General features: G+C 42.1%; 1 protein-coding gene across 2 annotated transcripts in view; it reads left to right on the top strand.

Moving 5' to 3' along the window:
* Window positions 1–24,741, top strand: part of dock8 (dedicator of cytokinesis 8) — a 52,655-nt gene that overhangs the window by 1,433 nt on the left and 26,481 nt on the right. The window contains exons 2-17 of one of the 2 annotated variants that reach the window (XM_053871900.1): window positions 8,022–8,121; window positions 14,367–14,542; window positions 15,197–15,268; window positions 15,496–15,604; window positions 18,383–18,592; window positions 18,845–18,930; window positions 19,223–19,289; window positions 21,221–21,370; window positions 21,437–21,517; window positions 21,605–21,767; window positions 21,832–21,968; window positions 22,392–22,485; window positions 22,546–22,708; window positions 23,207–23,324; window positions 23,740–23,810; window positions 23,879–24,023. In XM_053871900.1, the coding sequence (XP_053727875.1) occupies window positions 8,022–8,121; window positions 14,367–14,542; window positions 15,197–15,268; window positions 15,496–15,604; window positions 18,383–18,592; window positions 18,845–18,930; window positions 19,223–19,289; window positions 21,221–21,370; window positions 21,437–21,517; window positions 21,605–21,767; window positions 21,832–21,968; window positions 22,392–22,485; window positions 22,546–22,708; window positions 23,207–23,324; window positions 23,740–23,810; window positions 23,879–24,023 (1,942 nt within the window). Of the gene's footprint in view, window positions 1–8,021; window positions 8,122–11,053; window positions 11,315–14,366; window positions 14,543–15,196; window positions 15,269–15,495; window positions 15,605–18,382; window positions 18,593–18,844; window positions 18,931–19,222; window positions 19,290–21,220; window positions 21,371–21,436; window positions 21,518–21,604; window positions 21,768–21,831; window positions 21,969–22,391; window positions 22,486–22,545; window positions 22,709–23,206; window positions 23,325–23,739; window positions 23,811–23,878; window positions 24,024–24,741 lie in introns of those variants that run through there. The other variant, XM_053871901.1, reaches the window with a different exon arrangement.

The following is a 24,741-nucleotide window of genomic DNA, read 5'->3' on the forward strand; positions in this document are numbered from 1 at the left end:
TCCTCTCCATGCTTAAACAGATTAGAGAGGATCTTTCACTCTCACCCTGCCAAACCTGTCCTGACATGCCGGACGCCATCATAAAATTCCCTATAACAATAATATTCCTCTTGGATGCTGGTGTCAATTACGTTGAGCTTGGCTCGCCTCATCATCTGCTGAAAAAGTGCCACTTCTCCCAGCTGAGCAAGACCAGTCCTAGAGAGATGCTTCCCTGTTAAGTGTTCACGCTGAGCTCAGCTGCTTGAGCAGTGTGAGAGATGTGGAAGCTACAGACGGTGATAAGCCTGAGGAGCAGCTGCTGACTGATGATGATGCTGTTTGGAGAGACGATCTGCAATGTGTTGTTGTACACAGTCTGATCAGGAAACTGTAGCAGGAAACGGACAACTGTCACATGCACGAGCTGGTTTTACACAGTAATGAAAGGCGAGCTTTAAAGGGAGGGCTGCATGGATGGGAAGCTCCCAGTTGTGGTTTGGTTCACTTGAATAAAACATCTGATTGGCTTTTGAAGTTATACTGTCTGTTTTCTGAGGCTGTGTGTGGATTAGTTGGTGGAGAATGTAGACGTCTGAATGTGTGAGCCTTGAATGATGCCTTTTTTGGAGTTTTGTTTGTCATAAAGAGGCTTGTCGAACCATTGTTTTTGACATTTATGTGTTGACCTATATGGCCATAGGGCCTCATGTGGCCCTTTGATTGTGACCATCTTTAATGTTTGTATACTGCTGTAACGTCCAAAATTTCCGTACTGTGTGTAGAATAAAGGCAGTTTAATCTAATCTAATCTAATCTTGCTCCGTCCTCAGTAAAATGCCTTCACTTCCCTCCTTTTTATCAAAGGAATGTGTGAGGGCTACTCTGTTCCACTCTCTCCTGGATGATGGAGCCCCCCCACCATATCTTACGGGGACAATCCACACACCCTGTGGAGAACTCTCACATGGTCCTTTTGTACAAATAACCTAGTTTCTTCAGTCACTAGTCAAAGATCTTGACCACAGTTTTCCTCTTGGCTCTTTCTAAACCGTGACAGGTTGAATGAAGGTGCTGCGCTGGCTGTTGATCTCGTACTCATCTTATTTGTTCCTCTCTCATGACCTTAAGTGTTACTCCTCCTCCTTGAGAAGGACCTCATATTCATCTTGGACAGAATATTCCACCAACTGACAACCATCTTCTCAGAATCTGGTCTTCACCTTGGCTGTTTTCTGGCGACTTCTGGTGGAATATTTAATTCTACACTAAACTGATCAAATATTATCTCTTATTCCATCACACCCATCATGACCCAAATCTAGTATTTATAATAGTAAAATAAGCTTGCATATCGGATCATAACTTTCATTGTAACATGAAATAAAGTCCATTCTTATATCTATAACGTGCTAATAATTGCCCCGATATAACGATATAAATAGTAAGTAATACTGAAATGTACCTCAAGACCAATGTAATAAAAGGGGTTGAAGGTGATGGATGAGTGGACAGATGTTTTGCTGAAGGACTGAAAGAGGGTACTCACTGTGGGAGCTCAGAGAGAATAAAGAACGAGTCTTTATCCATGACTGAGAACTTTTCCCTCCACTCATTTCATCCCACCAAAGGCTTGCAGGTCATCATAAAGCTTAATTGTTGAGGGAGACAACCGTGAACGTGAAGTGTAATGGGTCTGTAAACGTTTCTGAACCATCTGAGTGATTCAAGGAAATCCTGCTGATGCTGACCCACATGTTGCTGTTTTCACTTCTCCTTTCTTGCTCTGGAGAACGTTTCAAATGAGGAACTGTTGAGGTCTGAACAAGGAATTGGTTACAATGGTCAGAATGTAGGTGACATTCGGCGGGATATTGGCAGTTAGCATGCGTAACAGGTGTTTGGACAGCTGTGGACTCGGGGCCTCTGCTGTTCAATACTCTTAAGAGCCTGAGGATCCAGATTGAATTACAGCTGATCTTCCTCTGACATCTGCTGGGTGTGGTGGACTCACTTAAGAGATTTGGGAAGAATGGTTTGTTTTAGGCTCAGAAACAGAAGAGCTAGCAAACAATAATGCATATTTTAGTTTCATATATTTTACATCCTTTTCTGTCTATCACTTAATGCATCAACAAGGCCGAAATAAATCCTCATCTTTAGATGATTGTATCATAAAAACCTCCTAAAACTCCTCAAAATTGGACGTACAATTGTCAAGTCTCAGTCAAACCGCTTCCTACTGGCCACATATTCCGTCTTGGTGCAGCCGTGACCTGAGACCTCCCAGATGACTGCTGTGTTTGTGCGTGCCGGCCCTTGACAGGAAGCTGCGCCGTGATGGTGCCGATAGCTCTGAGACACATTAAGTCTGGAGACATATGATCGCAGGAGACGCACGGCGGGGGCATCCCTCTGCTTCCCTCTTGTCATAGACACTCTTTGGCTCAGATAGCGGCGCAAGAGGGGATTTACTGGAACAGCTTTGCTGATCTTTGACATGAGTGGACGAGGGAGTCTGACTTCATCGTTGATCATTATTTGGAGCGGCGACAGAGGAGAAATATTTTGACCTCTCTTCTCTTCCCTCTTCCCTGGCTTCTATAAAACAAGGACAGCACACATGTTTGAACATCACACTGTTGAGAAGTGGGAGAGGAATTTAATGGCCTTTGTGGAAAATGTGTTTAACCAGACACATATCTTGAACTGCACCTCCCGCCCTGAAATCTCAGTCCAACTTATCAAATGTCTGATGCTGAGCATTGTAAGCAGCCGTGATCCTGCTGCCTCTCAGCTCAGGAATGCTTGGGCAATGATTCCAGAAATGCTGACAGAAACACACCATATGCACACACAGCAAGCGCAGGCCTGCTGCAGACAGCATGACACAACAGAAACGTCCAGCATCTTTCTGTCAGGAGAGGTGTTCTCAAGCTGGGAGCTGGAACTGAATCAAATCTTGTAAAGCTGAAAATCCACCGGGGCTCCCTTCAGCAGGAGCTCTGGGTCCATGTCAAACATCTGTCCTCCTCATGAATCTTGATTTCTACATTGAATTACAGATCTGCATGGCTTACAAATATCGCTGCCCTGATAGCTGGATGCCTTTACCAGACAACAATGACTTCTAAAATACGCGTCATCCTGCTGTGCTTCTCAGAGCTACATTTTAATATTAACTTGTTTGAATGAATGAATCATTTTAAAATTAATCTTGAATAATTATTATTTAGTTAATTCCTGTTTCAATACATGTGTTGTCCTGGAAAAAGTGATGACACGAGCACAGTTTTGTATTGTTGCATGTAAATTTATGGATCAGGACTTGTACAGTCATTTGTGTTGACTCTGTTTGTTCCATTGAAATTGCTTTAAAAGACATCAAACTTGTTTTGAAAAGTAGTCACATATCTTGCTTAAAATGTACATTTGATGACACCCAGATACATAAGCCCTTTTGAAACCATTAAAATGACTCTAACAGGGAATTTAAGGTCATGTAACACTTTGAGGACGGATTTATCATCATCTGAGCAAGGCTGTCAGTTTGTTTTCAGGAGTCTGTGGACAAAAACTATTACTATTATAAAACTAAGTGACTTTTGAGAAGTAGTGGGGATGTTGAATATAATGGCTTTTTATTTCAGTGTTACTATAAAAGCATCTGTGACTCATGTTTATTATATATTTAAAGTGAAATATAACTTTATTTGTTTTCATTTTACTTTTGTAAATAGTTATCCTTTCTCATGAATCCCTCCCCCTTTTTGTCCACTTCAGGCCACTGTAGATCAAGCCACATGCGCTATCTACCTGATCTGATCGGTCTGAAATAAATAGTAAGTAGTAATAGTAATAGTAATAGTTTCTTTTACACGTGACGGTGCATCGCATCATAGCTGTGGTTTGCTTTCACTACTTTTCTTTCACTTTCTTGGATGAAGCACTAAGCTATGTATCTCGGCTGCGTGCAGATGACACCTCCAGGGGTGTCTGAATTTTCAATGCTACTGAGGAAAACTGGTGTCACAATGGCTCACTGGATTTGTGTGTGTTGGGGACAAAACAACACTTGATAAAAAGCAGGACGTTATCAATTAGTACTGAATTTGCAACAAGTTGATGATGTTGCAAGTACTAGGGCAAAATGCTAGTTTAATGTGCGGAAATTTGTATTGTTTATTTTGACTGGAACTACACAAATCAGATTTAGCAGCCTAAAAAAAGACAGAAAATATCGGCTTTCATCAATGGGCTCCAAATATAGAGTCAATAATGTACCAAAGGAAGCTGCATCTCCATACTTCTCTGGTTAATTCTTAGTTTTTTTTAGGCTGAAAGACTGATTGTGTACAATTTTGTGTTGACCACAGTTTGTCCACCAGCAGAGGTGTTTGCTATCAGGTCAAGCATTATCACTGTAAAACTAATCCGTGCTGCAGTGTTTATTCAGTCTCGCCTTTCTTTCCAATTGTACGCTTTAAAACCCTCCAGGAGTCTTTTCATTGCTCAGAGGCAGCACATGGTTATTTTCTTCTCTTGGCACTGTTCACGTTTTTTTTTTTTTTTTTTTTTTAAGTTGGACATCATCTGACGGACAGCTTTGAAGTGCGTGCCTTTTGGGCGAAACCACAATGGTCATTCTCTGAAATCTTGGACCTACAATGAGGCCCCAGAAATGTCTCAGAAACCACTTTTGAAGCTGCCCAGTTGACTTGACTAACATCTGTTTTTACAGAAAAGATGCTGTGACCACAGCCCATCAATCCTTTGCTCTACCAACATTATTGACTAAAGACATCACTGCAGCGAGCCTTTCAAAATGCTTTCTATTGTTATTTCCCTTTGGGCTGGACTTCAGAACATCTTTAATCCCAGCTATCACTTACTGTTTTTTTCTCCTAAGTGGTATTTTGGGAAAAAGGGGGACTGGATGATGGAGACTATCAGACTAACACTCAGCATGTGTGTCTGGTTGAGGGATGATTTTCTCAATGTGAAGAGCTTAGCCATCCGAGAGAGACTCCCAATAAAACTGTTGTCATTCCACGTCGTGAAGAGCTGTTGAAGAAGTCACCGATTTGTCAGTCGATTTATCAGCACAGATATGGGCATTCATGATGTTGTGATCTGCCTATCAAATGTTGGATATATGCCTTTTTTATAAGATGCTATTTATATTCATCCAAGATGAGCAATGTTATTACTCTTAAAAACATTATATCACAATGTAAAAATTACAAAATAAAGCAGGTATTGCTCTGGAAAATCACACTGCTTGTTGTGATGCTGCAGAGACAGATTATTAACAAACAAAAAAGCAGTGACTTTTGTGTGCAATTTAGACTTCCAATAATCGGTATCGCCCAAACAACGACTATCGCTGCACCTGACTGAAACCTTCCCTGATATGGAGCTCCAGGAATGACCAAGGACACAAGCCTGGGCTGGATACTCTTCAAAGAGTTTTTGGATGAAGGGTTTTGTTACTATAGATAACACACCTCTAATTGACAAACCTGTCAATTCCAGTGCCATATTCTGTCAACACCGTGCAGGTCCTGTCAAGAAATCCTATCAGGCTATTATTTCCACATCGATGCTGGCCCCACCAGAACACACGCAGCAGCACTTTATCATCCTGACAGGACCAGCAATGGTTTGGTGCGACAAACGCTGCAGAGGCTCACGTCCAGTAAAGAGAATGGCAGATGTTTGTGGTGACAGGCTGTTTACAAGTGGTTAAATAATTCCTGCTGGCAAACACTGATTACTGTTTTACTCGCCTGGTCTTTTTATAGACGCCTTCCTTCTTTTCGTGCTCCTCGAAACAGCCTCCCCAGCATGTAAAGGCAAACTCCAGCCAGCAAGCCAAGTTGTCATTTTTTTAAAATGACATGTGCCATTACGGACTTCAGACTTTAAGTGGGGTGTTTTTTTTTACCAAGCTTTACAAGTTTGGATGCAAACTGAATTTACATACTGAATTTACATGACCGCAAAGTCAGTCAGGGATTATTCACAAGTCACAAACATTGCTAAGGCCTAGTAATAGTAATCGTAGTAAAATAAATGCTCTTCTTGTGGCGCCACATTTGGACTTTGAACTTGTGAACGCTCCCAACCATACCTCGAACTCCAGGGACTTTTAACTCTTTATTACGAGTGTCAGTCAAAGCAGGTGGAGCAAGAGTGTGTCTACAAGAATGGTAGACTAGGGAAGAGAAACAAACCAGTAACTCCTCTGTGTCATAACTTTACTGTCCAATGGAAAAAAAATGGAACCCTCTGTAGAATCTTGGGGCGACTTGTCTGTGTAGACTGTAGTCAAAACAAGTTTTGTAACCAATGCGTAGTAATGACTAAATTATATGTAATTACCCGTGTAAAAAAAGGCATCTATTTCAATAATAGTTGCAGGGCATCTTTTGGGCATCTTCAGAGAGCTCTAGAAATTAAGTGCTTGGTATTCAATCCAGCAACTACTGACATTTGAAGTTAACATTTCTTTTTTTCTGTAGCTGAATAATAAGAGTAATTGAATGGTTGATCTCTGGTGGGAGGAACGACAACTTCCCTCTGGAAATAACCCTGAAGACCTGAGCCGTGACTTGCTCACCAACCTGAATGACCGGCATCTGTTTATTATCATTGCGTATTAGACATTGCTAACTAGTTTATCGCAGCACCGGTGATACTCTGATGGTGTTTAAAGTTGTTCTCCTTTTCTAGATTGCAGTTGTCCGATGATGCCTTGTGTTGAAGGTTTGCCAGTGTGTTGGTGATAATTAGTGGTGTGGCTGTCACAACAAGAGCTGGCAGGTCATAACTGAGCAGATGAGCCTGACCACAGGGAGGATTGGTGGGAATGTGACCCATATTCTGAGGTCTTCACCCTGTAAGCTTCCCTCCAGCCTGGCACTGATTTAATAATCTGTGGCTCTCATGCACAAACACGCGCATGTCAGTCTTTTTTCTTTGAGCTGCTCCATGCCATGAAAACTGGTATGCCACAAATCAGATGCTTTATATGACTTCTCTCAAAACGTTGGCCTTCAGATCAAATATGGAAACCAGATAGTGACTCGTCGCACGTGTTTGCATACTCACTGACTTGGTCCACCCGCTGGATTTGAATTCCACGACATCACGATGTCGGGTTTATTTCCTGGTTCGTCTACCACTAAAGTCCAGACGCTATTTCTGCCAGTCAAAGCCGCTCGTACAACACAGTTGTGCTTCTGTGTCCACTGCACAGCGCTGTGAATGGAGTCATCACGGATGGTCAACTCAAACTAATAAGAGGGGAAACAATCATTCCTTTATCACTTTCTCATGCTCAACATTGTCCTTGTGGCTCAGTCACAACATTCAGATGTTTCTCAAGCGACACCATACATCCAGCCTGAGGCAAAGCTAGGTTTGATGTGAGTTCTTTCTGGGTGCTAGTTTGGCTTTTCTCTGGGCGCTATGGTTTCCTCCTCAAAATTGTCTATAGGTGTGTGTGTGTGTTTGCATGTCTCGCCCTAAGAAGCCTGTCATCATTGATCTCTCCCCAAAATGACAAACAACAGAGTGCAACTGTTGAAAATGAATCACACAGATTAAAAGCAAATAAGATGACTTTAGAAAATCAAACCAATTGCATACTTAATAAACGTTATTGGGCGAAAACTGAAGTACCATTTGGTGGAGGAAAAAAAACTTAATAAGCATCAATGTCAAAAGTGATGTTTTGTATTTCCAGAAAATGAATGATAACGCGTCAATATTCACAAAATACTGCCAACTCAGTCTTTACTTAAAATATGTACACAAACAATGAGTCTTTTTCGGAAAACATGATTATTTCTCTGAAATGCTTGTGATATTTTATTCAAAAGAAAAGTGGATGTTTAAAAATATGTCCTGTCACATACGTTCATCAAACTCTTGCTGACATGACAGTGCGCTTAGTCAGAGGCCTGGATGTGGCCCTGGAGCCTCGCAGTGTCCTTCCTGACTGTCGACCCTGATGAGTGTGTGTCTCTTCATTCCAGGCATTCGTCTGCAGAGATTCGGCGAAACTTCAGTGGCAGCTTTGGCTTCCATCATAGCAGAAGCAACTCCAATGCCTCTGCCACCATGAGCCTTGCGGTGGTGAGTTCACTCCCTCCATCCCTCCCTCATTCATTCTTTCATCCTCGACAGCCACATGAGGCTGTGGTGTATCTGTGCCAGTTATCTGGGTTTACTTCAGTGTGATTCATGGACTGCTCGAGGGGAGCAGTGCCAACGGCTCGTTTTGAATAGAACCCCTTCTTTTCTGTGGAAGCTAGCAGGTCATCTGCAGCTTTCAAGTGGCCCACAATTTCAGTGTCTGTAGAAAGGGACCCCTGTTTTGCCTCACATGGTACCACATGGTGTGTGCACACCATCGAAGCCCTTGCGTTTCGGATCCACCTTTTGGGATCCTCACACTGGTGTTTTCTTTCTTTCGACATCAGAAAAAGTGGTTCCTGATTGCCTCTCGGTACAACACCACTTCTGACGCCAATACTCCTCTGTAGGTAGAACCTGCCCTCTGAGAGGTGTGATGGAAATCTGCAACAAAAAAACAGCACATTCACATATTTCTTAATCCCACATGAATAAACCACAGATCACCTTGAAGACCCTGTTCTCAAGGATCTTCTACCAAACCCATCTATATTGATCCAAGGAAGTCAGGGGGCTACAGTGACGCGTGATGTTATCTGAGGTCCCGTCCCTGGAGTCACCACAAAAGGTCAAATTACAGCAATTGTTCGTGGACAGAACGGAAAGTGCAATTGACCATTTTTACAGCTGCAGGCAGCAAGAACGCCTGACTCAGGCTTCATTTTGAGAATTATTACTGACTCATAAATCCAGCTGGAGGATAAACAGTACCTCTGTAAAACGGTCTGGATATTTTAGTCTGCTATTTTTGGAGTAATTGTTCTTTCTACTGATAATTTCTGAAGTCAACGCGCTTTTCCTTAAACCGACCCGACAGCTTAGAGGATGGAAGTGCCGCAACTTTTCCCTGCAGATGATGGAACGTCATTAGGTTCTTTTCTTGCATAAGCCGAGCAGAGTGATTCCTGCACTTTTAAGCAAGCAGACGGAGCGCTGTGCAGTAATCCTGTGCGGGGATTTGTCCCCACAACACCGTGTCTCTGTGGTACCCTGCGTGAACTGATGTTCCTCCCTCCCTGTTTCCTCGTCACAGATCCCCTGTCTCTGCCACTTTGTGTCTCTTTTTGACTTCCCAAAAGCCCTAAGTCGCTGCCATATCTACGTGCATGACTGACTGAGCTGGAACGCTTTGATACCTCCCTGGTCATGATCCTTCAGCAAAGTCAGCTGACAGAGGGAAGAACTAGAGCCGACCATCCTCACTTAATCTCTAACCTGCTTGGGAAATGGGTCAGTGGCTTGGCTACTGGTGGTCCTGCTTACCTTGCAGCTTACATGGACAAATCTTTAATATGGTCGGATTTGGGATGTGGGAGAGGGATTTTAATGCCATAATCTCTGGAATCATAGTTTCCTGTTATCAGCGTTTGCATGGGCCTCAACGTTGAGGGTGCCATCTTTGTGGTTGATACAAACCTCCGGTTCCTCCACAGTTGGCTTTGAATTTTGCCTTTTCTCAAGAATCGATTTTATTTTGAAAAGTTGCTTCTCATGAGCATAAAACTTAAAAAAACATTTGGGGCAATGGGATCCACGGGTGGGTCCTCACTGGAAACCAAAAGTAGAAGTGTAAGTAGTAAACATTTTCTATTGAAAAAAGGAAAATGGAGTGCACTGGAATATTAGCCACATCCATTACATTTAACAACGAAGATCTTGTTCATCTATAAGCTGCACCACTGTGCTGTAGAAAGGTCACTGGTGCACCCGGCTTAAAAATGCATGAGGATCAATTCTAAACTAGTTTTGAAAACGGGGTCCCGTATCGAGACTGACTCATGAAACAAACTCGGCAATATTCTGAACTTGAATCATGAACTCCTAGCAGCTTTTATTTACATTAAAGTGCTCAAAATGCGTTGTTTTCGCCGGTGTGTTCCAACACCACAGCCAGATTCAGCTGCTGCATCTCGTCCTGCGGACATGCAGGCAGAAACGGTGCATTTTGAGTATATTTAGCTAATTAAAATGCTTCTGATTTTGTCAGTTTGATGTGAGGAGGCTCGATATTTGGGCGCCCTTTATCCTAAAAATCCATATACTAGTCGCGTCATTGTATAAGTCACAGGGTTGAGACCACAAGAAAAAAAAGTAGTATCTTATATTTCGCAAATTATGGTCCATTAATGTAGGTGATAGGGATGAATTGTATTTACAGATTTTCAAGGAAATAAACTGAATTAAAAAGGAGCATAAAAATGTTTCTACCCACAAAGTTAGCAAATATGCAATTCACATTTTTAGTGCTATCTGTCTTAAGAAACACATTATTGTAGGTCAGGTCTTTGTCATCTACCGCAAGGTGTTGTTCTTGCATGAAAGTGTTTTTCCAGTGAAAATCACGATACTGAACCCTCTAACTCATTCATTGGATCGGAACACTAATAGTACAAGAGGAGTTGTTGGGTTCTTCACGGTTTTGGATGAAACTGTACTTTATACTAGGAAGCAAATCCTTAAATGATATTTATGGCTCAAACTTTCCCAGCAGGGTTGCCTTAACTTGTCCTTGCTAGTGGTCACACCTATCCTTCTTGCTAGTCTTGGGCTCAAATGTACACAATTCTAAGAAGCTTCCTTCCTTTGTGAAGCAAAGGTAGGTGTTGCACACATTGTACACATAATTTCAGATTTGAAATCTGACTAGATTGTGGTTTTGACCTCCCGCTCTGCTACACCTAGTGTGGACCAAAAACCAAACAATTCGTTCATGTTTTTTTTTTCTTGCATTTTCTCTTCTGACAATTTTGGACGACTTGGGTGATGCAACTTCCTTTTGTTGCAGTAAGTGTATGTGTTTGCTGACACCTTGTTGACAACACTTCCTGTATCGAGTTGCGGTTTCTGCTGCTCACATACTCTAGAAAAGTCAAATGTGTAACAATATATTTGGAGGCTTCATCCTGTCTCCCTCTACTTAAACCCATTAGTGGTCTCTTCCTCTTTAAAATGCTTGAATATTAACTCGCTGCTGCTTCTTGAATATGAGGATGAATTTTAAGAGGATCTCTCTGCTGCATTGAAGCTTAGTTTTGTCACAGCATTCACCACCACCAGTCGCACGCTTTACGTTGCTATATCCGGGGTGCGCCATTTTCTGAGCTTCCCTTTTCTCTGCCAACTTTTCACCAGGGTAAGTCCGCATTTGCTGTATTATGAGGGGCTGCTGAACAGGCAATGAGGGTGTTTCTCAGGAGTTGTAATAGTTGTGTTGCATTTTAGCCTTTTATTTTGTTGAATTATTACTTAAGGTGTGTTGAAACAATGTCGGTCTCTAGTGGACATTGCAAATGACATTGCTTATAATTCTGCCAATATTTTAAACGCTTCTTCTCCTTTTGTCTTTGTATGCCACCACGATTGAACCATATCTTTTGTAATATTTATTTGTAGGATTTCAAAAGAGGTTTAGGCTGGTGTCCATGTAATAATATATGGTGAAAAATTTTGCTTTTTGTAAGATTTCCTCCCACTTTCCTGTGATTTGCTCTCATGCAGCGATAGATGTCTTCATCCTGAACTATTGTGAATAATTTACGATACTCTCTGCACAGTCCACATTTATTTTATTTTTGTTATTATATTGGTCTTTACTTCTTATGTGTTTTCCCTCATCTGAAATGGCATGCATCCGATATTTTCCTCCCTCTGTTTTGTTCTTTTGTAGTTTATTGTAATTGTTTACACATATGAACCTTCTATCTCTCACGTTGTTCAGAACATACTCATAAACACAGCACAATATTCATTTCAATTCCTCCAGATTTAAATAAACTATCTTTTTGAGTATTTTATGTTCTTCAGCCATCTGGTCCTCCTAAACTTTGAAAATTAATTACGGACAAAAATAGTTGCTCCATCCATCCATTATCCTCCACTGAGAGCCTATGTGAGTGCACCAGTTCCAGGTGCAACGTATTGTGCAACACTGTGTTGTCACAGCCAAATATCCATGATGAAGGAGACTACATGAGATTTTGCTGATGGATGCAAAAAGGTTTTAAAAAAACTTGAGGATTAAAGGCGGCACGTAATGCATTGATGAGTTTGTTCATCACTAGAGATGTTCTACCCTGAATTGACCTGACAGCTGCAAATCTGTGAGTGATGATGAAAAGAAAACATGATAAAGAAAGTGATGCCGTCCACCCCAACAGTAAAAACTGTTCAAGAAACATTGAAGCAGTTTTGAAAATTACATTTTATGGCAATACTTTCATTTACACTTTACTAATATCTTCTTTGGAGTTTAAATAAAATATACTATTTTTATTTTATGATATTTAGACATAGTTTTATTATATTTATTTTATTAAACATTTTCTCAACAGTTTGCATGAACTGTATTTTTTTTCTTGACTTGCACCTGCTTCAGCTGCTGGTTGGACTTTTCGATGGCAAATAAATATCTTTGTGACGATCACATGGTATCGTGTCATTTCACAAGGTTTTGGTTTGTTTACGTGTAAGTAGATTATATATGGTTGTTGATCACAAATGAAATCAAGGGTATTGAATCAGTTCTATTGAATGGGCCCCGGGCACATTTGTTCTGGGAAAGGTGGGCCCCGAGATCAAAAAGGTTAAGGAACCGTGGCCTATGGTAAGACGTTGCTGAAGACCTTGCAGTTGACCTTGCAGTTTTGCACTCAAGTAAGGGAGTGGAGCATAGTGGAGCTTGACTCATAAGCAGGTGCAGTCGTGGGCTGCTCAGGCCGGGAAGTGAGACACTGCATGGAGGCAGACAAAGTGTGGAGGCTTGAGTGGCTTGTTCAAGCACCACGGCCCTGGTGCCTTGAGCAACTGAGACATTTTGCAATTCACACATTTCTGACCAGATTGTACTGTCAAGTAAGCTGAAGTGCAAAGTAATAGCCCGCATATTTATTTGAGATTCTTCATTGTGTGAGGGAACTTTTTTGTTTGAGAATAGTCCAACAAAATGCCTGTTTTGTGTTGCTCAACCTTGCCTACACCATAACCCCAAAACAAAAGCTGTTATTTACTTTGTGTAACAATACCACTCTTCAGTCTTCTTCACTGTCGTCCTCCCGTGCTGCATTCTAGCCGATACAACTCAGCAGAGAAAAATATCCCCTCGGGTATCCAGATATGCAAAAACATGTCTGAGGAGAAAAAAAAAATGCGCTGCTCTTGAACATCGAGTTGAGCCGTGACTCATCTTGTTGCTGCTGTCGACTCCGCCTTTCTGGGGACTTAATGTTCCTCTCCTCACCTCACAAACACCAATTGCTTCGTATTCTCTCACAAAGTTATTGGAAGGAGGAAGATGAATTATGCAACTACGCTGCAAAGATACTACGTGTAGCTGTAGTGGGCAGCATGGTGAGATAGTGGGTAGTGCTGCAGCCTTGGATCCCGATTGAGGCAACTCTTGGGTGCTTTCTGAGTGGACTTTGTTTGTCCTCCACGTGTTTTTGCCAGTTTCCTCTCACAGTCCAAATTTGTTGCCTGTTGTTTGGTGTGAGCGTCTGTATGTTATTACCGGTATGTCACCCACCTCTCTGCCAATTTAGGTATAGTTGACTATAGCCTGCAGCTCCAGGTGACCCTGTTATTTCATCTCTATCCATTTTTGCTCTTATAAGCGGGTATCAAATCACCACTAGATTAGTGTTAAACCTCACCACTCACCAATGGAGTCTGTGCTCCTGGCATTGCTCCTTTCCAGGGTGTCCTCCTCCCTTACCTGATGTGCTTGGATTCACACCCTGAGGCCCAGTGCTCGATGTAAAATACATGCTTTGAACAAAGCAAAGTTGATGACTGACAGTAGAGAAATGAGCTCAACTCTCACAACTATAGTTCTGTACTCACCTATGAATTCTGGAGAGCCCATCTCTTCCAAGGGTCCGGAGGGATTCTGTGGTATTGAAGACCCATACCATTTCCCTTGCATTTGTACGGTAAATAAGTGAGAGTGCGGCTCTGACTTTGAGGCTGATCTGCTGGCTGATGACTGTCCTAAAAATAGACCCTCAGAAACAGATAAAAGCCCTAGTGCTCCACTTTCTATTTGTGTGCCTTTTTTTTTGTCTTGGCAGAAATATTGCTGATTTGAAGTGTCCCTGCCATCACACCTGCCATCTTCCTTTATTCTCCTGCCTCTGTTGACTCAAATGTGATCGCTCCAGAAGCCTTACTTCACTGAAATCTCCTCACAGCCACAGTCCTATGAAGCGGTGGAACCTCTGGACTTGGAGGAGTTCTTGATGTCGCAGCTACGGAGCGGAGATTCTGCCCTGATTCAGGAATTCGGGGACTTCCCTGATGATGACCTGAAGGTGGAGCTGGTGGAGAAGGAGTGTCGGACTGTTCGACACTCTGTGCCTGAGGATGGGTGGGTCGCACGCGCGATGAGCCGTGACAAACCTTGATTCTGTTTGAGCTGTTCACAAATCAAAGGCGGTCTAAAAATGAGCTGAGAAAACAGCTACGCAATAAACAGAAAATATGTGGTCCAGCCTCCCAAGCTAGCTCACTTCAGCACTTGGTTGTAGCTTTTTAACTCACTCCAAATGTGAAGCAGTCTTTCCGGTCACATTCTCACCACAAATTCTTGTATACAAAATTTTTAAAAAACAATTCCTGGACCTTTGTGAGGTTTTCCAGACAGGATATGTATGTATTAAATGTGAATAAATGATGAATGCAGTTGGAATGATAAGTGAGGTATGTACATGTGTTTAAAGAAGGCTTTTTCCATGACTGAATGAATATTCATGACACAGTGCAAAATGAGCTTGTCATGCATGTCACTCACAAGTCATGCAAAACAAAAGCTGTAATGAGAAGAAGTAAATAATCAAGATGACATTCTCATAGCAGCAGTCTAAACCACATATTTACTGTCATTTAGAATATTGTTTAGTTCCACCCCACCCCCACCCACTCACCCCCAGTTTCACCCCGAGCAACATTTTGATGTCTATACATGAGCTGGTTCTGTGTTTCTTTACTTTAACCTGCGGTTTCTGTCCTCCGTTGTTTGCAGAGTGGAGCTGGATCCTCACGTGAGAGACTGTGTGAAGAGTTACACTCAGCCGTGGTTGGTTGTAACCAGAAGGTAATTTCACATGCAGTAAAATGGTTATAATGATGGAGAAGGAAAGTAGTTCGACCCAATAACCTGAAATGATGTGCCAGGGAAACCCTGTTAAACCACAATCCTCTGTCTAATCCATTCTGCTTTACCTTCTTCATCTCCTTCCACCAGTGACACACACCTCCATCGTGTTCACCGACTTGAGGGGTATCTGTTGTGACAATGTGTCCTCTTGTGTTTGTGTGAAGGTGCCAGGGCGATGGCTGGGGCGCGTACTCGGAGCGATCCGGGCTCCACAAACTTCTTCGGAAACAGATATTTCAGTCGGATGTACCGACTGAAAAGCAGCACGAACCGGTGAGAGCCGCACGCGCTGACTTGTCATCTTCATATTTAAATGATGTCTAAACACTAGAAAGTCACGATGTTTGAGTTTCGATCTGAGGTGTGTTTTGGGCCAAGAAATCAAGAAAACAAACTGAAAATTGAAAAAAAAATGTGACAGAAAATTCAACAAAACCCAAATGACTCTCAACATTTATTGACATATCGATGTCATAGTTTTGATGTGAAGCTGTTAAATTTCATTCACACATTTCATCACATAATTTTCTTTCTTCCTCTTTTGATCACCACTCCTGAGCATCTTCAACTCACTTCTAATGCTGTTGCTTGTCAGAGTGTCAGAGTACTGTCCCTAACCCTGACTACATTTTAATTACAAGAACCAAATGATATAAGTCAACATCGGTGTAAAACCTAGTTGATATAGCCTCATGCTGAGGCAGCCCACATTGCATAAACCAGTGTTTTTCAACCTTTTTTAATCCACGACACTCTTGGTTCATTGAAGAAATCCAGTAGGAACCAAAGGAACCTCGGCCAAAGCTACTGACGCTCTGTTGTTTTGCCATCCCATAAGCAGAAACAAATTGGAGAAAAGGTATCTGTTTAAAATGTGTCTAGAGCGGGTGGGATGTGGCCATAAATATATCGATTTATTTATGCCTCTCCTTCGTAACAACAGTGATTCTTTATTTTGGAGCTCATTTATTTGGTTCTGCATTTAGCTAACTTGTAAACCATGAAACAGACTAGGACAGTTTACGAGTGTCAAAGTTTTAAAGTGAGACGTGACGCTCTGTTAGCTCTACGGCTGTCTTTTGTGTCGTGGCTATGCCAAGGAACACTCCATCGTTCTGTTGTGAAGGTGTGTGGTCAAGTTAGAGGCGCATCAGGTTTAAAAACAACTCAAAGTTGTGCATTTTGCCGGCTTCTTTGCTGTGAGTGTGTGGGAGGATGCTAGCAAGTTATGGACAATTTTACGCATCAGCATAGAACTATAGTGTATAAGAAGAATCTCCTCACATTGGTAAAACATATTCTAGTTTGTGATTTAACGTCATCACATGGCCGACCTCTAGCTCAGGACAAATGAGGTGAAATTGGATTATTTCCCATGGCTAGTGTGCTGCGGCTCACTGGTTGAAAAGCACTGGTATAAACTTTATACACTGACACATAAAAGCAAACATGATGCCGGTTGAGTCATATCCATAAAAGAAAGATAATCTCATGAGGAAATACGTGTGGAATACTAGACTTGGGCATTAAATGTGAGACTGTACGACAGTCGGTAACAAATGCTCAAAAGTGAGGAGCTCATGTTTAATAAAAGTCAAAAGCTTGATGTTGTAACTGACAGAAAACAGAGCAATAAGCCTGGCCCATATTTGTAGGCTAGCTGCAGTGCATTATGGGTGTCCTTTATACAATTATATTTTCTTTTCTCTTTTTATGCTTTGGCATCCTGTATCAACCACACCTACGGATCGAGAACCTTTAAAACACCTCTTATCAGGCTATCCTTCTTTACTGACTCATATGTATGTTGCACTGAGTCATCTGAAGCAAATACAGACGTACACTCCCTCTCCACAACTCAGAAGTCATCCGACGAGATGTCAGGTTTTGCAGTAGCTTCTTAGCTTGACATTGCAAAAATAGTCAGCTCTTGGTTCACTCTTGTTATTTCCTCATCGGCCACCATGAATCATCCACTTCTGTTATTTCTCACAGAATATATTCTGCATTTTTTTTTGTCGGCTTTGGTTGAAAACTTCTCTTGAACACCACCTGGAGCACACAAAAAGCGATCTGTTTGGTTGGTGTGAATTTGTGTTTGTACTGTGCTGTGGAACCTTGTGGATTTTGAGAGGAGCAATTGTGGAGTCAGTATGGTTGTCCATAGTGATCAAGGCTGGTGAGAGAGAAGAGCCAATGGGAATGGGGTGATATGAGGGAGGGGTGGGAGCCTGGTTGGAGGGCTCTGGGAGCAACACAACAGTGTTTTGTTATTCTTGTCACTCTCTCCCAGATTCTGAGAGTCTTTTTACTCCACTGACTTGTACACAAACTCGTTGTGAGTTTGTTGCGCTGTGTTTTCCGACAGCTCACGCCAAGTTCCCATCCTCGCCCCCAGTGAATGCAGGTTGTGCACTGTCAGAGGCAGTCGCAGCGCCTCTAGTCCCTGTCGTCTCTCAACACCAACTCTCTCCTGCCTCCAGAACCGTGCCAATTCTGGTTAATCACCCAAAGCAAAGCGCCTTCATTACTGCCGCAGGCTTGCCATGATCTGCATGCCAGACAGAGAGAGTGACAGAGCTGGGAAGAAAAGCACTATTGTCCTCCAGCCTTAATGGATGTCCTCTACGCTGCAGTCTGCTGGGATCCTGGGATCACAGTGTGGACTCTTGAGCTCCACCGGGGGGAAGGTCCAGGGCTGAACTCACTCAGGCCTGATGTGCTGGAGATGTGAGAGTGACAGATGATGGGCAGGGAACAGACAGAGGAGGGTGTGAGTTCAAAGATTGAGCCAGCTTAAGAGTGGAGAGGTTACAACTGTGCCCTGTATTTGGAGTCTGAGCAGTTCCATATGGTACTGGAACCATGGTGAGGGGGCCGCAGCGTGAAGATACACCGACTCTTTTTACTGTAGCTCTGTTAAAAGGATGTGGATATTATAATGCAGTTCGCATAACAAATGCAATGTAACGGAACCAAAATAATCCAAAATGTTTCAAAAATTCCAAATGAACATTGTCCCCCCTCGCTCTTTTCTGCTGTTGACCCCAGGTCAAGTCCCCAACTCTAGATGGGCTGAGTGATGACTCTGGCCGCACGCTGACCTCTTCAGACTTTAACCTTCGGTGTTTGACCCCGGACCCCAGAGTGGAAGGCCTGCTGGCCTTCAGCAACCATGAGGAACTGGACCACTTCCACCAAGAGGCACGACAAGGGAACCGACACCCAGAGCTTTTTGCACTTTACCCACCTGCCGACGAGGTAACTGTGAGGACCGGAACCATCTTTGCGTTATTCTTGATTAAACATTACTTCATTTGGAATTCTATTAACATTTGCTATTTAATGTTCCCTTCAACCTGGATGGCCATGATACTGTGCAACTGCCTGGTTTTGTGTAGTAATTTTTATTTATCGATTTATTTATTAAGCAGAGAGTATGAAAGTCAAAAATTGGAAAATGCAGGTGGGGGGCGTGTTTTTGTTTTTTAAGGGTGTTTGTTCTGGCTGCAGGAAGACGCAGTTGAGATCAGACCCATACCGGACTGTCCGAAGGAACACTCTGGAGATCGCATCTTGATCCGTTGCCAGGCAGTCAAGTATGTCCATCTGGAGGTGGAATATTCCATTCTTGTGTGACTACAGCTGCCGAATGTTTCTGTAATATGTTTGACTTCTTAAGAGGCTTTCATGAAACAGCAGTTAACAAACAGAACATTCTCTGCGGTTGAAGGATAGAATGGTGATGTGAGGAGGACTGTTCTCGCCTGCATAGTTACATGTGCTCCTCTGTATTTATACTCCCTTTGTGTCGCACTAAGATGCATAACTAATCACATTTTAACCATCAAATGACTTCTACTGAATCATCTTCTCCTGAAAACCTTTCAGATTTGAGATTGACATCGAACCAATCTTCGCCACGATGGCGTTGTACGACTTGAAAGAGAAGAAGAAGGTAAGAAAACCATGTTATTTAAAAACCTGATTACATACTGGTTGCATTAATTTCCAGTATTTATCATGAGTGTTGACAAACTGGTGCAACTGGACGACTATTGTCCACAAAGGAAGATTTTGGTTTCACTTCTGAGGAGGCTAACTGTTTAATATTCACTCATTTCCATAAACGTCACCAGCTGGGTGCAGACGTCACCAGTCAACCCCAGCTACAGTGCCACCACAGTCCTGACATGATTTATGAATGGATATTTATGAATATTTTCCAGCACTGCTGCTGCTTGTCATGTGCCTCGTGTTGATTTGGGAAGGTTTTATGGTTTCTTGTCGAGCAGGCTCAGCTTAATCTCCGAGGTTCTCGTCTGACATTTATGCCTCATGGGGGTTGACTTCTCTACATCACTTGTGGATTTGAACTCAGGGCAGAAAGGAATTTTCGTCTGCCTTGTCAAGTTTTTTTGGGTGGCAGTCAGCAGAAGTATTGAAATATAACATTCGCTTCAGGCTAAACTTTTCAATTTACTGATCTGAATGTCTTTGTGAAGTTGAACTCATAAGAAGTCCAAAAATATTCTTCGTTTTATACTTAAAATCATCTTTGTCATTTTTCTCTGTTGTTTTGCTTCTGTCTCCAACCGACTTGCTGCAACACATCGTTGCTATGCTTGTCATGTTTTTCTCCAGTTCTTATCTGTAAAATCTGAAACAGATGTTCCATGTATCTATAATACTCTGGTCAATAATCAGGCCTCTCGACCAACCACGACTGAGCCTCACATTTTGACTCCTCATGTGACCTACATAATGCTAAACGTCTCGAAAAGCTCATCCCGAGTGTGCTGCAGGGACGAATATGTGCAGAAATATTTCAGGGGTTAGAGGGAACTCTTAATAGTGTTGTTGTTCCTCAGCAAGACGGGACAAGCCCAGTTTCAGTGGGCTGTGACCGCAGCCGATTGGTTGGACACGTGTGTGTTGGATACTCTGCAATCAACTAGTTACATGTTCCAGTCGGCTTGTTATTTCATCACAAAAGCATCTCTGAGTTGAGAAAACTGAGTAGCACTGTCCATTCAAGTGTTTCAAGACTGAGGAAATGGCCCTGCGGCACTCGAGTGAACATTTACTCTGTTTAGATTAACAGATGTCTATTTAACACAGATAATAAAAAGACAGAATGTTCTTTTTAATGTGTTCAGAGTGGAGCTTCTGGAAAGACGCTCAGCACAAGCGTATCCTCCCTCTGTTTCTATTAAGGTGCCTGTAGTAAACAAATCTACTTGCCTTGGATTATAACCTAAGTAAAGTGTGCATTTTCAGGTAGAGTTTGTCCGTCAAAATACAGACACTAAACTACGTTAAGTATACCAACCTTTATTGAAACCGAATGAATCACCCTCTGGTAGTATTAACACTTGAATTGTGGCTTTGTTATGTTAAAAAAATCGCAAGAAAATGAAGCATCATTCCAAGAGAAAAATAACATCTCCATGTTAGAAAAACATGAGTTTAACTGTGGATAAACAGAATTTATAATTGAATATGGGTTTTGCTCTGTTGCATGTTTGAGTCAAGAACAGAATCATGTTGGTGGGTGCAACCTCTTTTCCAAACTTTATTAAAATCAGGGTATTAAACATTAAAAAAGAGATCTTAGCAACGTTTTAAAGGTCTTCAATTTGCATTCCAAAGTTGAATATTATTTTTGCTGTTGCTAGCTTGGTCAGTGTCAGTGAAGGAATGAAGCTCAACCGTGAGGGTCACACGGTGTCGTCGGGATATATGACTTTGCTCAGTGCCCGAGGGTTGAACTGCGTTGAACTAGTTAGCGAAGCAAAAGGTTTCAACTTGTAGTCTTGGTTGGTGGATAGATGGATTTATGTTACAGATCCAAAGCTGGAATCAATTGATTGACTTTTTTGCTGGCAGATATCAGAGAACTTCTACTGCGATCTAAACTCAGAACAGTTTAGAAACTTCCTGAAAGGTCACACTCCGTACGTGGATCAGTCCTCGCAGGCCAGATCTGCCATTTTCTCCGTCACCTACCCGTCCCCAGACATCTACCTGGTGATCAAGGTAAGGATGACTCAGAGGGACTAGGCTCTTTAGGATGGTATTTTTACTCACTTCTCTGTGTTATAGATTGAAAAGGTTCTGCAGCAGGGTGAGATCAGTGACTGTGCTGAACCATACATGACCTTGAGGGAGTGTGACACTGCCAAGGTAAAGAATGCTCAAGGCTGAGACATCAGTGTTGAACTATGTGAAGGTGGAAGTACAGCTGCAGTTCTTGCTGTCTTCTGAACCCAGAACAAGGACAAGCTGGACAAACTCCGTGGCCAGGCCGAGGCATTCTGCCACAGGTTGGGTCGCTACCGCATGCCCTTCGCCTGGGCGACCGTCAACATCATGGAGGTCATCAGCACAGCTACCCCCGAACGTGACGTCACCGATGGCGACAGCTTCAGAGGAGGTACGTGCTGCACATGTGATTTTCAAACGTTCCGAATTCAGGTGTCGACATTTCACCTCCTCAGGCAAATCCAGCAGCATTGATCGCAAGACGCAACTTCCTCGTAGGAATTCAGAACGTTTCAACACCTTCGACGATCAAGTGTGCAACATTTCCGCCTTCAAACCCGCCACCATCACTATCAGCACCATCTTCAAACAGGTCGGACCAAAATTGAAACAGAGAAAAACAACATAGTCACTGTAATGTTCAACATAGTCCGCCTCTTTTGATGGAACTACAGCTGTGATTTGGGATTTTTATTATTGTTGAAATTGTTTTCATAAGCCATTTTATATGGTATAATACAAAATGATGTTACATTGATTTATTATATTCATATGTACTTACATTTTAAACAAATAGTTACCATGGAGCGACGCTAATGGGTCACTAATGCCCCCTGCTGTTCGTTTTAGCTCACTGCTATTTCAAGTGTATAAGTCATAGAATAAACGTAGGACAATAATATTGGTTGAAAACAAAAATATTCATGCTGGTGCTCACTCCATCTTCTAGACTGCTGAATCAGCATTCACATTTAACCCATTCTGATATTTTTAACTGATATTTTGTGTCCTCCAGGAGGGTGATCGTTTGAGTGACGAAGATTTGCTCAAGTTCCTCTCTGAAATAAAGAAAACCTCCACCCCCCAGAGGAGGATCAGAACAATACCAGGTTGTAATCTGATTTTATTTTGGTGTGACGTAAGCGATGTAACGTGAGAGTGTGTTCCAGGTTCCATCAAGCTGGACATGTCTCCGCTGCAAGACCTGCCACAAGCCTGTCTGTCCACCGAGCTCATCCCGCTCATACCTGTGGCTGAGAAGAACATCCGGTGTGTCAAAGAGGTGCTGGAGTTCCCCTCCAGTGAGGTCTACGTGCCTCACAACATCTACAGGTGGGTTTTCTGATCCTTGTCTTTGGCAGGACTGAAATATATTCAGGTCAATTCCAGATATTTCAGAAAGGTTGTGAGGTCTCAAGGAAATACATCAATCTATATTCTGTGACAGAATTCTTTTTAAATAATCTCAAATGAGCCATAAAAAATCACTTTTTATGTTGGTGTGATCTAATTTCAAATGTGTTTGCTGCTTAAATAAAAAGCAAAATGAAGCAAGTGTCATTATTCGACATATGACTGGTGGAATATTCTCACATTTCCAGTCAGTCGGATTAGTCACTAATCTAAAGTCACTAAACACAAATCATTGGTGATCCAGTACATCCATCTAGTCGGTGTAAGCGAGAGATTAAAACTACGAGTTCAGACGTCATTTTCACTCCCGTTCGCTCAGTGGAAACAGTGCCATCTAGCTTCACTGTAGGGAACTACAAGAACCCGAATCTGACCACTGTACATTTTCAATGAAACGTTCTCCCGCCGTGTCTGCAGGAATCTGCTCTACATCTACCCGCAGAGGTTGAATTTTGTCAGCAGACTGACGTCAGCACGAAATATCACTGTCAAAATTCAATTTATGAGTGGAGAGGACCCGAGCACCGCTCTTCCTGTAAGTGGCAGTTAATATACCTGTGATTAATATGTGCTTTTTCAAGGAATACTTGCAATAAATGTTTTTTTTTGTTAAATTAGAGAGACAAAAGTTTAAATTACTGTACCAGGAATTATATTTATCTATGTGTAATATTCATTAGATGTTGATGGTTATTTTTCAATGCACATTATTATTATTTTTTTTTTTTGACGTGTCTTTGTTATTATACCATGAGGAGCTAAAACTTTTGGTTCAGGTTCTGACCTATTTGTTCACACCTTCTTTATGAAAATTTAAATGGATGAATAAATCACCTTACAATGTTGTGTTGCTTGATCTTACCAGCCTTTTGACTACAGCAGTTCTATTAAGCATTAGCTTGACCTTGAACATACAGCATCAGCTACACTTTCTGCTCTTTGCTTTTCAGGTAATTTTTGGAAAATCGAGTGGCCCTGAATTCCTTCAAGAGGTTTACACTCCGGTCACCTACCACAACAAGTGAGTGAGTGCAGGGTGTGAAGCACTTTCTGGATTGGGTTTTTGTTCAACCCTTATGGGTTTGTCAGGTCGCCAGACTTTTACGAGGAAGTGAAGATGGTTCTTCCAGCCCGCCTGACCGAGAGGCATCACCTTCTGTTTACCATCTACCACATCAGCTGCCAGCAGAAGCAGAACCAGAGCGGCAGCTGTGAAACGCTCATTGGATACTCGGTAGGAACATGTCGAGCTATTGTTTCATTTTGTTTCCCCTTTATTGAGTCGCTCGATTCGACACAGAATTATGCTCAAACAAACGTCACAATTTGAAAATATGTAGGACACAATCGCATCAAAAAGAACTTGTTTTAAATTAACATTTCCACATATAAAATAGTAAAGCTTATCTGTTTTATTGTCATTTATCAGTCCATCCAGGAAATCGCGATGTTGCACGCGCTACTTAGTAAAGTGTCCAATCACTGCGACTTTTGTGCAAATTCAGAGATTAAGTCATGTGTGACGCCAAATGCTCATATTTTCCCTCAAATATTGCTACCGAGGGCCGCGACTTGAACATGAACAATTCATAAATGTCCAAATTCCGGTTATGTAGATGTATAAATGGCGGGACAGAAGCGGAACTCACTCACTCGTGGACGCTACACAGGGCAGATTTAAATAAACATGACTAGGCTAACCGTGAGATCCATCTCTCAATCCACCTTTTCTGACACTCTACATCCAGACTGTGTGTAATATGCCATATCACCAGTCGCCACATTTAATTCGCCGTATTAATGTGCCGCACAACTCTTTTTTTTACCTGTCAGACTCAGGCTCTTCCGAACGTCCGTCAATCTCCGCCCTTGTGAGGCGCATCATAACAAAACTACAAGCGCACAGTACGTGCTGTCAGTCTAAAAGCTACTCATGGTACAGCATAATAAAA

The sequence above is a fragment of the Synchiropus splendidus genome, chromosome 7, assembly GCF_027744825.2.
Source record: "Synchiropus splendidus isolate RoL2022-P1 chromosome 7, RoL_Sspl_1.0, whole genome shotgun sequence".
Taxonomy (NCBI): Eukaryota; Metazoa; Chordata; class Actinopteri; order Syngnathiformes; family Callionymidae; genus Synchiropus; species Synchiropus splendidus.